This window comes from Carettochelys insculpta, chromosome 32, assembly GCF_033958435.1.
Source record: "Carettochelys insculpta isolate YL-2023 chromosome 32, ASM3395843v1, whole genome shotgun sequence".
Lineage (NCBI taxonomy): Eukaryota > Metazoa > Chordata > Testudines > Carettochelyidae > Carettochelys > Carettochelys insculpta.
This window is the reverse complement of record NC_134168.1, coordinates 2,502,501-2,517,640: the sequence shown is the minus strand read 5'-3', so window position 1 is coordinate 2,517,640 and position 15,140 is coordinate 2,502,501. Positions and strand designations below refer to the sequence as shown.

Below are 15,140 nucleotides of genomic sequence, written 5' to 3'. Positions count from 1 at the left end.
GCAAAACAGTGGGAGGAAAAGAAGTAGCGGCAAAGAACTTAACGCCAGTGCCGGACTGTCCGACTGTAAGTTTCACTCCGAGCCCACCCCCTCATAATGACGGCTACCTGCTGGGGGCAGGCCCTGTTTTCCTGAGAGCTCTCCTCAAGGCGTCTCTCACCTCCTGGTTCCTCAGGCTGTAGACGACGGGGTTGAACACAGGAATCACCACGGTGTAGAGCAGGGAGAACGCCTTGTTGAAGTCCAGGGACTGGGCTCCCGAGGGTACCACGTACATGACAATCAGCGCCCCATAGAAGGAGGTCACCACGATGAGGTGGGAGGAGCAGGTGGAAAAGGCCTTTTTCCTCCCGGAGGCGGAGGGGATTCTCAGGATGGTCAGGATGACGTAGGCGTAGGACGTGATGGTCAGGATGAACGGGGCCGTTGATATAGCGGCTGCGGAGATGAGAGCGGTTATCTCTGTCGGGCTGGTGTCAGCACACGCAAGCTTCAACAGAGCCGTTAAATCACAGAAAAAGTGGTTGATCTCATGAGGCCCGCAAAAGGGCAAGAGAGCTGCCATAATTACGGTGCAGGAAGGAGCCACAAAACCCAGCGCCCAAGCAGCCAAGGCCAGCAGCAAGGAAGCCCTGGGGCTCATGTTACTCGTGTAGTGCAGCGGGTCACAGATGGCCAGGTATCGGTCGTAGGACATCCCCGTCAGCAGGAAGCATTCAGTGGCCCCCAGGAAGCTAAAGACGAACAGCTGGAGGAGGCAGCCCGAGAAGGAAATGGCCTTGTCCCCCGTGGCCAGACTCACCAGCAGCCGGGGGATGACGTTGGAGATGTAGCCAGTCTCCAGGAAGGATAGATTGCTGAGGAGGAAATACATGGGGGTGTGCAGGCGACGGTCACTCCACACGGTCACAATGAGGAGGAGGTTCCCAGCGAGGGTTGCTAGGTAGATCACAAGGAAGACCACAAAGAGGGTTATCTGCAGCTCTGGGAGAGTCTCAAATCCTACCAGCAGGAACTCTGAGACGAGCGTGAGGTTTCCTTTCTCTTGTCCAGCCATTCGGTAGCTAAAGCCAACAGGTGCGGAGGTGCATGTGTTTCCAACGGTGACATCCCTCCGGGCAGGATCTCTTACTGGAGATTCTCTATGCCCTAGTAAGGGGGAGAGGATGAAACATGATAAAACACAGGTCGTATCTGATGAGGAACCATCAAGTAAAACAGAGCCCTTTCAATCAGAGCACGTAAGGGCAGGCCGCTAATGAGTGACCAGTTCTTAAAGTGCTTATATACAAATGCTGGAAGTCTAAATAATAAGATGGGTGAGTTAAAGCACCTCGTGTTAGATGAAGATATTGATATAACAGGTATCACAGACACTTGGTGGAATGAGGATAATCAATGGGACACAGTAATACCAGGGTGCAAAATTTATCGGAAGGACAGAACAGGTCGTGCTGGGCGGGGGGCAGTGTATGTTAAAGAAAGTGTGAAAAACTAATGAATAGTAAATGACCCAAACTGTTCCATACAACCTCTCCGGACAGTGATCCCAGGCTTGAATAATAAAAATGTAAAGGTAGGGTTATATTACCAGCCACCTGACAAGATGGTGCTAGTGACCGTGAAATGCACAGAGAGATTAGGGAGGCTATCAAAATAAAAATCCCAATAATAATGGGGGATTTCCACTATCCCCATAGAGACTGGGTACACGTCACCTCAGGACAGGAAGCTGAAGTAAAGTTTCTTGACACCTTAAATGACTGCTGCTTAGAGCAGCTAGTCCTGGAACCCACAAGAGGAGAGGCGATCCTGGGTTTAGTCTTAAGTGGAGCACAGGGTCTGGGCCAAGAGGTGAATATTTCTGGACCGCTTGGTAATAGCGACCATAATATAATTAAATTTAACATTCCTGTGGCTGGGAAAATACTACAGTGGCCCAAGGTGGCAGCATTTAATTTCAGACAGGGGCACTGCACAAGAATGAGGAAGTAGTTAAACGGAAACGAAAAGGTGCAGCGCCTAAAGTGAAATCCCTGCTAGCTGCATGGAAACTTTTTAAAGAGACCATAATAAAGGCTCAGCTTAAATGTATACCCCAATTTAGGAAACACTGTGAGGAAACCAAGAAAGTGCCACCGTGGTTAAACAATAAAGTAAAAGAGTCAGTGAGAGGCAAAAAGGCGTCCTTTAAAAAAGGGAAGCTACATCCTAGCGAGGAAAATAGAAAGGAACACACACTCTACCGAGTGAAGTGTAAAAATATAATGAAGAAGGCCGAAAAAGAATCTGAAGAAAAGCGAGCCAAAGGGGCAAAAAGTAATAGCAAAAATGTTTTAAAGTACATCAGAAGCAGGAATCCCGCTAAACAAACTGTGGGGCCACTGAATGGTGGAGATGCTGAAGGAGCACTCAAGGACAATAAGGCCATTGCAGAGAAACTCAATGGTTTCTTTGCATCAGTCTTCACGGCTGAGGCTCTGAAAGAGATTCCCAAACCTGAACAATTCTTTTCAGGTAACAAATCTGATGAACTGTCTCCAACGGAGGTGTCGTTAGAAGAGGTTTTGGAACAAATTGACAAACTAAAAAGTAATAAGTCACCAGGGCCAGATGGCATCCACCCAAGAGTTCTGAAGGAACTCAAAAGTGAAATTGCAGAACTACTAACTCAAACCACTGCAGCGCATTATTGAAGACCTACAACCTGCCCTTAATCAGGATGCCACACTCCAGAAGGGCCTTGGTGACAGGCCTGTTCTCTCCCACAGACAACCTCCCAACCCTATGAGGACTCTCACCCACAGCCACAGTCTACACCGCAGGAACACCAGTCCTGGGACTTCTCCGTGCAACAAAGGCCACTGCCAGCTTTGTCCACATCTCTATTCTGGAGATACCATCACTAGACCTAACCAGGTTATTCACAGAATCACAGGCACATTCTCATGTTCCTCAACCAACATCATATATGGCATCATGTGCCAACAATGCCCAGATGCTTTGTACGTTGGACAGACTTCAAACTCCCTTAGACAAAGAGTTAATGGGCACAAAACAGACATAAAAACACTCCTGATCCACAAACCTGTCAGCCAGCACTTTAATGGAGTGGGCCATTCTGTTAATGACCTGAAAGTCTGTGCTTTACTGAAAAGGAACTTTCACAGCTGTTTGGAAAGCGAAGCTGCTGAACTCTGTTTTATATTCAAATTTGACACATTAACATGTGGTTTGAACCGGGATGGGAATTTTCTAGGTCATTATAGGGGGTCTTCTGCACACTTGGCTTTATCTAATTCTTGACACTCCCCCGCTTCTGCCCCTTTGCTTTCTGATTTGCTTACCCTAAATATTGAGTCTGTTCTGGTATGGCTATAATCTGAAGAAGTGGGTCTGTCCCACGAAAGCTCACCACCTAATAAATTATTTTGTTAGTCTTTAATGTGCTACTGGACGAGTTTTTTGTTTTGATAGTATATAGACTAGCACAGCCATCTCTCTGTAACTGTAGTTTGTAAACCATCATTTAAGTCAGCGTCTGTTCCAGATACCTGGAGGATAGCTAATGTGACACCAATCTTTAAAAAGGGATCCAGAAGTGATCCTGGCAACTACAGGCCAGTCAGTCTGACTTCAGTAGCAGGGGTCTGTGCTGTGACTTGTCATATTCAACATATTCATAAATGATCTGGAAAAAGGGATAAACAGGGATGGGGCAAAATTTGCAGATGTCACAAAACTTCTCAAAATAGTTAACTCCCAAGCAGGCTGTGAAAAGCTACAAAAGGATCTGAATAAATTGGGTGACTGGGCAACAAAATGGCAGAGAAAATTCAGTTTTGATAAATGCAAAATAATGCACTTTGGAAAATATAATCCCAACTACACATATACAATGATGGGATCTGACTTAGCCATTACCACTCAAGAAGGAGATCTTGGAGTCATTGTGGATAGTTCTCTGAAGACATCCACTCAATGTGCAGCGGCAGGCAAAAAAGCTAACAAAATGCTGGGAATTGTTAAGAAAGGAATAGAAAATAGGACAGAAAATGTCATGTTATCTCTATATAAATCCATGGTACGTCCACCTCTGGAATGCTGTGTGCAGATGTGGTCGCCCCATCTCAAAAAAGATATATTAGAATAGGAAAAAGGTTCAGAAAAGGGCAACACAAATGATTAGAAGTATGGAGCACCTGCCATATGAAGAGAAATTAATGAGACTGGGAGTTTTTAGCTTGGAAAAAAGATGATTAAGGGGGGTTATGATAGAGGTCTATAAAATCATGACAGGAGTGGAGAAAGCAAATAAGGAAACGTTATTTAGTCCTTCTCACAACACAAGAACTAGGGGTCACCAAATGAAATGAATCGGAAGCAGGTTTGAAACAAACAATAGGAAATATTTTTTTCACACAACATACAGTTAACTTGTGGAACTCCTTGCCGGCGGATGTCGCGAAGACCAAGCCTATAGCAGAGTTTAAAAAGAACTAGATAAATTCATGGGGGATAGGTCCATCAATGGCTATTGCCAGGATGGGCATGGACGGTGTCCCTAGCCTCTGTTTGCAAGAGTCTGGAAATGGTCGACAGGGAATTGATCACTTGATGACTGCCTGGTCTGTTCATTCCCTCTGGGGCACCTAGTACTGGCCACTGTCAGAAGACAGGATACTGGGCTGGATGGGCCTATGGTCTGACCCAGTCTGGCTGCACTTATGTTCTGAAATGGGAACAAAATACTTTTGATAAAAATTCATGGCATTTAAAGCAAGAAGACTCCACTGTGATCATCTCGTCTGACCTGCAGAATGCAGACTAGAGACATTTCCTGTGTGATTCCTGCACACACCCATATCTTACAGCTTAACTAAAGCCCATCGCTTAGGCTGTGTCTAAACCAGATATAACAGTCGATCACTTTTGCACAGTTTTACCTATGCCAATTGCATAGCTAAAAATCTGCTTATCAGCGGGCGACTGCTATGGCTGTCTACAAGGAAGGTCAATGGGAGCATTTCTCCCATCGACTGTCCTTAATCTCAGCTTTGTCCCCGTAAGGCACCGTTTCACACAGGCACGAAACAAAACCACAGACGATGAACTGTGAGTGGGTCGATCTTCCAGGGTAGTGTGGCTGTAGGCTTAGCGAGCGCTTTGCGGTCAGATTCGGAGACTTCAGACTGGATGGTTTGTTGGATTGGGGAGTTTTGGCTTTGGGAGGGTTTTCTGGCAAATTTACCTGCCCGGTTGTTAAAGGTAACTGCGTTGCCATTATAAGGTTGTGGGCTGTATTTGACTTACTCCAGAGTATCATTTTAATCAGTGCTCATTGTCGTACACCTAGAACCACATTGACATGGGAGTGAGGCGTGTGCAGCTACTTTGAAAAGGTCCTGGTGAGAGGGAGCCTGCACAGCCCTGTCTTGACCAAAATACGGGCATGTGACAAGGCAAGCGGCAGCGTGGGTGGACAACAGTGCCACACACACACTCAGAAACGGCCCAGCTACCGCCCCCTGACCCAAAGAGCAGCTCTCCTCTGCTTTGAGAGTTTGGCCCTCTCACTGACAGAAGTTAGTTCAATCCCAGAGACGGCCTCAGCCACCCCATCTCTCTCAACGCCAGATGGAGCCTCAGGACGCAAGGCTGTTGGTACACAGGGTCGTGTGGCTCTGTCTCCGTCACTAAATGACAGCCCTTGTTTTGCAATGAAGGAATGGGCCAGCGGGAGCTCAGGAAAGGGTCCTCCAGGGATCATGTGCATGAAAATACCTAGGTGGGCATATGTAATGCCTTGTAAACAAAGCCTGATGGGAGCAGGTGAGGCAAGGATTTTTTGTCTATTGTAAACAACGTGTTGCTGTGAAGTCACAATTTATGCTGTCACCCAGTGTAAGAACTGTGGCGTCTCAACAATGTTTGAAGTTTCGTGGGGGCACAGGGCAGTCGTTACTACTGCGTAAGATCTGGATTGCACAGGGCTCCCCCACTCTAAGCATTGTGTGAGTGAAACGGGGGAAGGCTAATGGTTGAGCCAGCTGCTTTGAAGCCTCTTGCCTGTGTAGCTGTGAGACTGGTTTGATTAGTTCTCCCCCACTGTTCAAAGGTGGCTCTAAAGATGGGTCTATAGTTATTCTGTGAATCCAGAGTAAAGGGGGCATTGCCTCAGGTTCACGAGGGAGTTCATCAGAGTGATGTGCCAGGGTCTGCATGGACTGGGCCAGGGTGTAAGTGGGGCTTTTGGAGTGGCGGTATGAAGGAAGTTTGGGTGTGTGGATTGGCTGTGCCCAGTATCCTGAAAGGCCAAGGACACCGCTCAGCCTGCTTGAGCTGGGGCAGTTCCTCGAGGGTTGGTTATGAGCTCTGGGGCTGTGTCTACACTTGCATTCCTCTTTCGAAAGAGCTATGCAAATGAGGAAAAATGCAAATAAGGTGCAGATTTTCATATTGGCACCTCATTTGCGTATTCTTATTTTGTAATAGCTTCTTTTGAAAGAAAAAAACCAGTGTAGCCGTTGCTTTGTCGAAAGTAAACCCCATCTTCGAAAGAATCCTTCTTCCCATAAAAAGAGGGAAGAAGGGTTCTTTCGAAGATGGGGTTTATTTTCGAAAGAGCTGCATCTACACTGGTTTTCTTCTTTTGAAAGTAGGGCTTTCGAAATAAGAATATGCAAATGAGGTGTCAGATATGCAAATCTGCACCTCATTTGAATTTTCAATTTTCCTCATTGGCATACCTCTTTCAAAAGAGGAATGCAAGTGTAGAAACAGCTGCTGTCTGCTTGAGAGTGGGGAAGCATTGCCTCCCTGAGGCACCCGGGGGAAGGGTGGGAGTTTCCCAGGCTAGTGGGTGGGTGCTCAAGCCGGTTCTGTGTGAGATGGATGAAAAGGAGCCCCTAGATATTGACCCCGGCCCTGGTTGCTACCGACTTCTTCCGGCAGAAGGGTAACAGAAATAACCTTGCTAGCATCTAGACAACACAACCGCTGTTTCAAACTAACAGTAGGCTTGTTTCAAAAGAGGTAAACCTCATTCCACGAGAAATCACACCTGCTTCAAAACTGCTATTTTGAAAAAGAGGCTGTGCTGACGGGAACGGAGCCTCTTGGGAAATAAACCATAGTGCGCCCAATGGTTCGGTGTGTGCAGACATGGTCTTTCAAACTAGCCAAGTGCTATTTCCAAATGCGTTTTGTGAGTGGCAGTGTTATTTTGAAATAAGCTCTTCGGGAGTAGCATATTTCAAAATAAGGCTGCTGCACAGCAAACTCTCGGGAGTGTGACCTGGGTGCCCGTTGTCACCTTTCCTGTTCTTGACCACAATGGGCTGGACTATGAGCAGGACAACAGAGGGCCCTCAACAGGGCATTCTGTGGACACTTTTTGAACAGCTAGAGGACGCTGATTTTGCTGGAGGAAAAGACACAACTGCCTCATTGACCGGCCTGAGCATTAACAAGGGAAAGACCAAGACAATGAGGATCAGCCAATCCAATAAGTACAGCATCACACTGGGAGGGGATGACCTGGAAGATGTGGAGCAGTTCTCCTACTTGGGGAGTATGATGGGCAGAGACGGAGGAACAGACAAGGATATCAGTGCCGGGACAGGGAAAGCAATGGCTGTGTCTGAGACTCTTCATCCCATGTGGAGTTCACAAATAATATCTGAGAAGACAAAACTGTGGCTCTTCAACACAAATGCGAAGAGTGTGCACTCTTGGAGGAATGTGAGACCTGGCCTACTAAAAAGTCTTCAAACCACAAGCTACAGGCATTCACGCACACATGCCTGAGGTCCGTCCTTCACATCAGATGTCAAGACTTTACAACAAATGAGGAGGTTTGGAATAGAGCAGGACAAGACCCAGCTGATGATCAAATCAAGAGAAGAAAGCGGGGATGGCCAGGCCACTCTCTCAGAAAACCATCGTCCAGCATCGTCTGCCCAGCTCTCCAATGGAACCCGCAAGGAAAACACAAAAGAGGAAGACCTTCGACAACACGGAGAAGATCTGCTGAGACTGAAAGACAACAACTGGGGAACTCCTGGACCCAGCTAGAAGTTTTGTCCCAAGAGAGAGTGAAGTGGAGGATAATTGTGGATGACTTGTGCTCCACCTGGAGTACCAGGATTTAAGCCATGGTAGTAGACATACCCTGAGGAGTAGCCAAGTTAGTCTGTAGCTTCACAAAAAAGCCATCCCACAGCACCTTCAAGACTAACAAGTTTATTTATTAGGTAACGAACTCTCGTGGTGAGACCCGCACTTGCAAGGAGATTCTGCCCCAGGCAGGAAAGGAAGAAAGATGTGTTCTTGGAAAGACCAGAAAAAGGCCAATGGTACAGCTGCCCTGTCGCTGTGTGTGATGGAGTGGGGGGCAGAGTGCATGTGTGAGACTCAGGCTGGGTGTGTCTGTGTGTGACAGGCAGAGCAGCTCCCAGCGGCTAAGGATGACCCCCCTGGGGCTGTACCCTAGGCTGGCAGGTAACACCTCTGCCCTGAGCACAGAGCAGGGAGGAGCCGAGCTGGGTTTGAATGGGAGGCGGCAGTTAGAAGCTGGGGGACAGGGAGCTGGGGGGCAGCCAGCCTGGCAAGGGGGGAAGCTGCACCCCAGAGGGGCCCCCCTCGGGCTCCTCTCCCCAGGACGGGTTGGAAGGACTGTCTCTGCCGGCTGCACTGACCCCTCTGTGAGAAACTGGGCTTCTGCCGCCTAATAAACTTCCTGTTCTACCGGCTGAGTGAGAGTCACTCCTGCCAGCGGACGGGGTGCAGAGCCTGGGGACCCCGGAACCCCATCACACCATGTCACTGACAACCACCAATGAGCTTATTAGGTGGTGGAAGGGGCTGAGGTTCCCTCTTTTCCACAGGTGGGGAACCAAGTTGTGTTGGAAAAGTTTTGTGGCTTTGTGGAAATGTGGGGACATCCTCCGACTGACGTTATGCAGCAAGTCAGACTAGCTGATCACAGTGGTCTTGCCTGACCTTGGGCCATGTGAATCTGTGAGTTTTATCCCAGGGAAGCTTATGCGCCGACCAAGCTGTTAGTCCATAAGGTGCCACAGGACCTTGTGTTGTTTTTGCGGTTACAGACTAACAGGGCTACCCCTCTGGTACTTAGCACAAGGAAGTTTTTCTTTGCAAAGCGCACAGTCGGCCTGTGGATCTCCTCGCCGGAGGAGGTCGTGAAGACCTGGACTTTAAGAGGGTTCAAAAATAATTCGATAAATTCAGGGTTAGGCCCATCAGTGGCTATTAGCCTGCCTGGGTAGGAAAGGTGTCCCTAGCCTCCGTCAGAGGCTGGAAATAGCCAACAGGGGAGGGATCATCCAATGATTCCCTGGTCTGTTCTCTCCCTCTGGGGCCCCCGGCACTGGCCTCTGTTGGCAGACAGGACCCGGGGCTGGATGGACCTTTGCCCTGACCCAGTGTGGCCGTTCTGCTGGGAAAGAGCTCTGAAAATTGTCCGATACCATTCCACCGATTAGTAATACGTCTTCTTTGGGCCTGAGGTGTTCAGGTTCACCTCTCCCCTCCCAAACTGGGACCCAGCTGTAACAAGGGCAGTTTGGGAAGAAAGGGATGAAAGAATGAAAAAAAAAGTTTGCTGAGAAGATAGATGGAAGCACAGGGGCTTGTTAAGCAGAGCTAGATGAGAAGGTATTTTCCACCTATCAACAATTCTGATGAAAATGAAAAAAAACCCTAAAATATCATTGAAATATTTTGTTCTGTCATTGAAAACAAAACAGTTTTGGGGAGCTGGGAAGGTGACTTGTCAGAAACAAACAAGCAAACAGCAGGGATGTCCTTTTCTTCTGTCAAGGCAGACGCCTCTTTCACTAAAACAGTGTATTCTGGAGACACTTCTGTTTCACACAAGAGCCACTTCCCATCAGAAGAAATCGGGGAAGCGAGAAGAACAAGTATGGGTTGGGACTGTCCCAAGAGGAAAACCACCACCAGGAAAAAGAGACAAACTTACCGGTTGTGAACACAGGCTCTTGTCATGTGTCTCGGTCTTGAACAGAAATCGGATGTATCCCGTTGGCGGAGCCGCTGTTACAAAGCACACAATATCCATCCCTACACCACGCGCAGCCACGACTAAGACAAATGCCACGATAACAAACAGAATGAGGTCTGCTGGCAATGTTCCTTCACGAAAGGGTCGGTGGCGTTGACCTCCCTGGGCTTTTTTATTGTTTGTGCCACACGGCTAAGACCCAGTGAGTTCCTCCCCTCTCCCTGTCTCCTCCCCCTTCACTCTCCCACCCGTTTCATGGACTTTACGACCACGGGCAGATGTGCTACCAAAGGGATCTATTAACTTGTTTACACAGCTGTGACCAGAGGCAATCTTACTCACTTCACCATGGCCCCAGATGAGACTACCTGGCTGTTGATCCCATGTGGTGAATGAAAGCTCATGTGACCAACCCACTTGAATTCACTGTGACAGAGTCATCCAGAAAGGGGTAATTTTCAGTGTTTATGGCCAAATTCTCTAGAGGTGTCTCAAGTTGTAGAATCACAGACTCCAACGGCGGGAAGGGACCTCAGGAGGCCGTTGAGTCCAGCCCCCTGCCCCAAGCAGGACCAACCCCAACTAAATCATCCCAGTCAGGGCTTTGTCCAGCTGCAACTTAAAAACCTGTGAGGGTGACGAATCCACCACCTCTCTAGGCAACGCATTCCAGTGCTTCACCACCCGCCCGGGGAAAGAGCTTTTCCTAATATCCAACCTACACCTCCCCCTCTTCAACTTCAGGCCATTGCTCCTTGTTCTGCCATCAGTCACCACTGAGAACAGCCTCTCTCCATCCTCTTTAGAGCTCCCCTTCAGGAAGCTGAAGGCTGCTATCAAATCACCTTTCACTCTGCTCTTCTGTAGACTAAATAAGCCCAAATCCCTCAGCCTCTCCCTGTAGGTCACATGCTCCAGCCCTTAATCATTTTTGTTGCCCTTCTCTGGACCCACTCCAATGTGTCCACATCCTTTCTATGTTGGATGCCCAGAAATGGATGTAGCCATTAGTTATGGGAATTTAGTGATAGGTTTATGTTATGTGCCAAATAAGGTGCCTAAAGACAAACCTCAGCCAAGTGTTTTGAGAGAATAAGATAAAATGGGAGCTGCATAATTCATGGAAAATATCCCTTTAATCACTGCCCTCATATGTCTCCGCAACAGCCTGAATTGGAAATGAACTATTCCAGAAGAGCTTATTTCAGAGTGAGGCTGCTACACACAGAAACACATTTTGAACTAGTGCTTAGGTATTTTAAATGCAGCATCTACACACTGTGTCTATTTCGAAACAGCCATTGGTCACACTGGCTATGTCTACACTAGCCCATATCAGCAGATCAGGACTAAGGGGATTTCAAAGTTCCCAGGGTTCTGTCGAAAAGGGCCCCTGTCTGGATGAGCCGCACTGCAGTGAAAAGCGGCAATTTCGAAGAGCCGTGGCTGGTGGCATGCTAATGAGGTGCTGAATATGCATTTCAGCACCTCATTAGTGATCTTTGAAATGGACCTTTGCATGGCCATTTCAAAGATTTGGGGCTAGTGCAGAGACAGCGACTGTGGCTTGTTTTGAACCAGGTGCTAGTATCTGTCTGTACAGCACTTATTTCGAAACAGCTATTTGGAAATCGGCACTGTTCCTATAGAATGAGGTTTACCTCCTTCAAAACTTATTTCTAAACAGCGGTCGCATAGCGTAGACACTGGGATAGTTCCTCTGCTGCTCTTTCTAAATAACTTTGCTGCGCAGACCTACCCAAGGCCTCGAAATAAAAACTCGGGTGAGATATCGGCCTGGCTTTGGTATTTCGAGGGCGTATTTAAGGTCTGAGGACTAGACGAAGCTGGCCCACTTCCGTCCCTGCCCCTGTGCTGTGCTCAGGGGCACTGAGGGAAGTTTCTCCTCCCCCAGCTCAAGAAAGAGAAGTCCTTGCAGGCTGACAGACCCAAGAGCAGCAGCCAAATCACACTGGGTTCCCGACGACCGCACTTTCCTCAGGGACTCACGTGCACTTGCCTGTGGGTGGACTTCAGAGAAGTACCACCACGACCTGTTCCCGGCATCAACCTACGGCCTCACCCGCACTCTGCGTTTTTCAGCCAGACGGTGACGTTATGGAGGAACAATGACGTGTGTCGATAGCAATTGTTCCACGAGTCGGCCATGGCTTGCGGCTACCAGCCTGGTTTCTGTTTGGTTGTCTGGTTGGCATTTGCGACATTCAACTAGCTTCTGTTTGGAGCACCCGTCTGAGGAGCAATGAAACAGTCACCTCAATTGCAAGTATGTGCTCTTCCCTCGCCTGGAAACCAAGCTGTGGGCAGGCAGTGAAGGCAAAGCCAAGCGGTATAATGGAAACGGTGGTCATGGCACTTCTGTCCCTGGAGCTGTCTTGGTCTCTTGCCCGTGACATCTTGTGACCCTTCCACTCCTGGACCAGGATCCAAGATAAACCCCTCACCCAATGCAAACCATTTAGTGCTGAGTAAGTTCAGTAAGACATTTGTGCTTTCACCCTTTGGGAATCTGTGACCACTGACCGGATGATAAACAGTCTTTGGGGAACCGTCTCAGCGACTAGCAAATGGAACGAAGCTGTGCATGAAATCATTTCAAAAGAACAACCAGTCCACGGGTGTTTGGATTCCTCTTGACTTACTCGACTCCAACCCTGGTACTCTGGGTGGAGCACAGGTCATCTACAGCTCTCCTCCGCTTCATTCGGCCTTGGGACAAAACTTCTAGCTGGCCCCAGGTGTCCTTCAGTCTCAGTGGATTTTCTCCACATTGTCCGAGGTCGTCCTCTTTTGCGTTTTCCTTGAGGGTCCCATGTGAGAGCTTGACGGCCGATGCGGGAGGTTGGTTTCCTGAGAGTGTGGCCTGGCCATCCCTGCTTTCTTCTCTTGATCTGAACATCAAGTGGTTCTTGTCCTGCTCTGTTCCAAAGCTCCTCGTCTGTGATGGAGTCTTGAGGTTTGATGTGTAGGACATACCTCTGGCGTCTGTGTAGGGACATCTGTAGATGGTGGTTTGAAGACTTGATAAATTCTGTGAAAACGTTTACAGGAAACTCCAGCTGAGAGAACCTGAGAACTGTTCAGCTGGACAGGACCTCAAGAATTTATCACAGCCAGTGCCCTCTGCTGAGATACAACTGAGAAAACCTGGACCAGCTCTAATGGGTGTTTGCTCAACCTCTTCTTAAACACCTCCAGCGATGGGCTTAAACAGCCTCCATTTGGAGCCTGTTCAGGATCATAACCCCCCAAGCCACCTTATCTCAAACACAACACCTTAGCATTGGAAAGGGCTCAGAAAATGCAAGAAAAATGGCTTGGAGTTTGGAATGGGGCCATCGTAAGAGAGGTTAAAAAACCTGGGAGTTTTCAGCTTGGAAAAGAGGAGACTAAGGGGGGAAATGACTGAGGTCTATAAAATCATGACAGGTGTGGAGAGAGCGAATGAGGAAAAGTTACTGACTTGTTCCAATAACACAAGAACTAGGGGTCACCCACTGAAATTCATGGGCAGCAGGTTTAAAACTAACACAGGGAAGTTTTTCTTCACACAGCGCAGGGTCGACCTGCAGAGCTCCTGGCCAGAGGAGGTTGCGCAGACCAGGCCTTTAACAGGGTGTAAAGGAAGAGCTAGATAAACTGATGGCGGTTAGGGGCATCCACGGCTGTGAGCTGGGCTGGGCAGGAACGGACTCTGTAACCTCTGTGTGTCAGAGGCTGCCAAAGGGAGACAGGAGAGGGATCGCTCGATGATTCCCTGGTCTGTTCGCTCTCTCGGGGGCACTTGGCATTGGCCACTGCCAGCAGACAGGACACTGGGCCGGGTGGGCCTTTGGTCTGATGCAGCCCGGTTGTTCTGCTGTTTGCCCTGTGGACGTGCCTGAGCACGGAAGCCCCAGGTGGTCATGGTTTGCTCGCCAGCACTGGGACCTCTCCCATGCAGGGAATGCGCCCAGCTCCACAGTGCTTCGTGTTACGCTTTGCAGCCGTGAAGGATGCTGGGTTAGTTTTCACAGGCACTAGGCGCTCACACGGCCAGTTTGCCTGGGACCACTCCCATGAGTAAATAACCCTCTCCTGGGTAACAGCTGTGCTGGGCCCCCTGGTGTGAGTTAGGAGCACGCATGTGAACAGCGGTTTGTGTGGGACCAGCGGTTGTGTGACGCCCACGAGAGGGCTGGGATGGCAGAATAGCTCAGTGGGTAAGGCTGGGGGTCAGGAGCCAGAAAACCTCATGCTTCTCCACCTCCCTACAGGCCTGCGTGTGGGGGGATGCTGAGCCATCGGGCTAACTCTCACGCCTCAGTTTCCCCAGAGGTTGGAGTAAGGCCAGGGGCCTTCCTTTGTAAAGTGCATCCAGCGCCATGAAGGAAAGGGGCCATAAAGAAGCTGGGTATGAGTGTCTTTGTTTCCTGGATAGAGAAACTGAGGCACAGGGCAGGGACCTGCCATCCAGCCAGGTCAGAAACACCAGGGAGCGATTCGCCGTTTGGTGTCAGTCGCAAGCCAAACAGGCGCCTAACACCTGTGCAAGCCGACACCTGGGCACTTGGAGTCCCACGTCCTGTTGACGCTCAGGGACCCGGGGCCAGGTTTTGGCAGTATTTAGGCAGACAACTTCAGATTCCCAGACGTGCCAAAGCCCGAAGTCCTGGGGAAATCCACGGCACCTAGGGATGTCTGAAAATTGTTGCGGGTGCCTAAGCACCTTGAAGCATCCAAGCCTCTAAGCCCATTTGGAAGGCTGCACTTGGGCCCCTAAGCCCAAAGACAACCTTGCAAATTCTACCCGTGCCTCTTGTCAAGGTCAGTGCTTGGAAAGCCGCAGATAAACATGGTTTTATGAGTGCTATCAAGTGCAAAGCTGCACTTAGCATGGGGCTCCCTCTCTGTGCTGGTTGGCCAGAGGCCATGTGGGCTGGTAGCTGTGACACTAAGCTGGGACTCAGAAGAGTTGGCTGGTTGTCTGTGCTACTGACCACCTGGATAGCCCCAGTCAAGTCACTTAACCCTCAGTGTCTCAGTTTTTCCGTCTGTAGCATGGTCTAGCTTCTTTGTAAAGTACACGGAGACT

General features: G+C 49.1%; 1 protein-coding gene and 1 long non-coding RNA gene across 2 annotated transcripts in view; both read right to left on the bottom strand.

The window, feature by feature from the left end:
• The window catches only part of LOC142005091 (uncharacterized), a 104,171-nt gene that overhangs the window by 12,867 nt on the left and 76,164 nt on the right, over positions 1-15,140 (bottom strand). The gene's annotated exons all lie outside the window — the stretch shown is intronic.
• On the bottom strand, positions 104-1,057 carry LOC142004433 (olfactory receptor 6N1-like). Its single transcript, XM_074982090.1, has one exon. It carries the CDS (start codon positions 1,055-1,057, stop codon positions 104-106), a length of 954 nt encoding a protein of 317 aa, XP_074838191.1.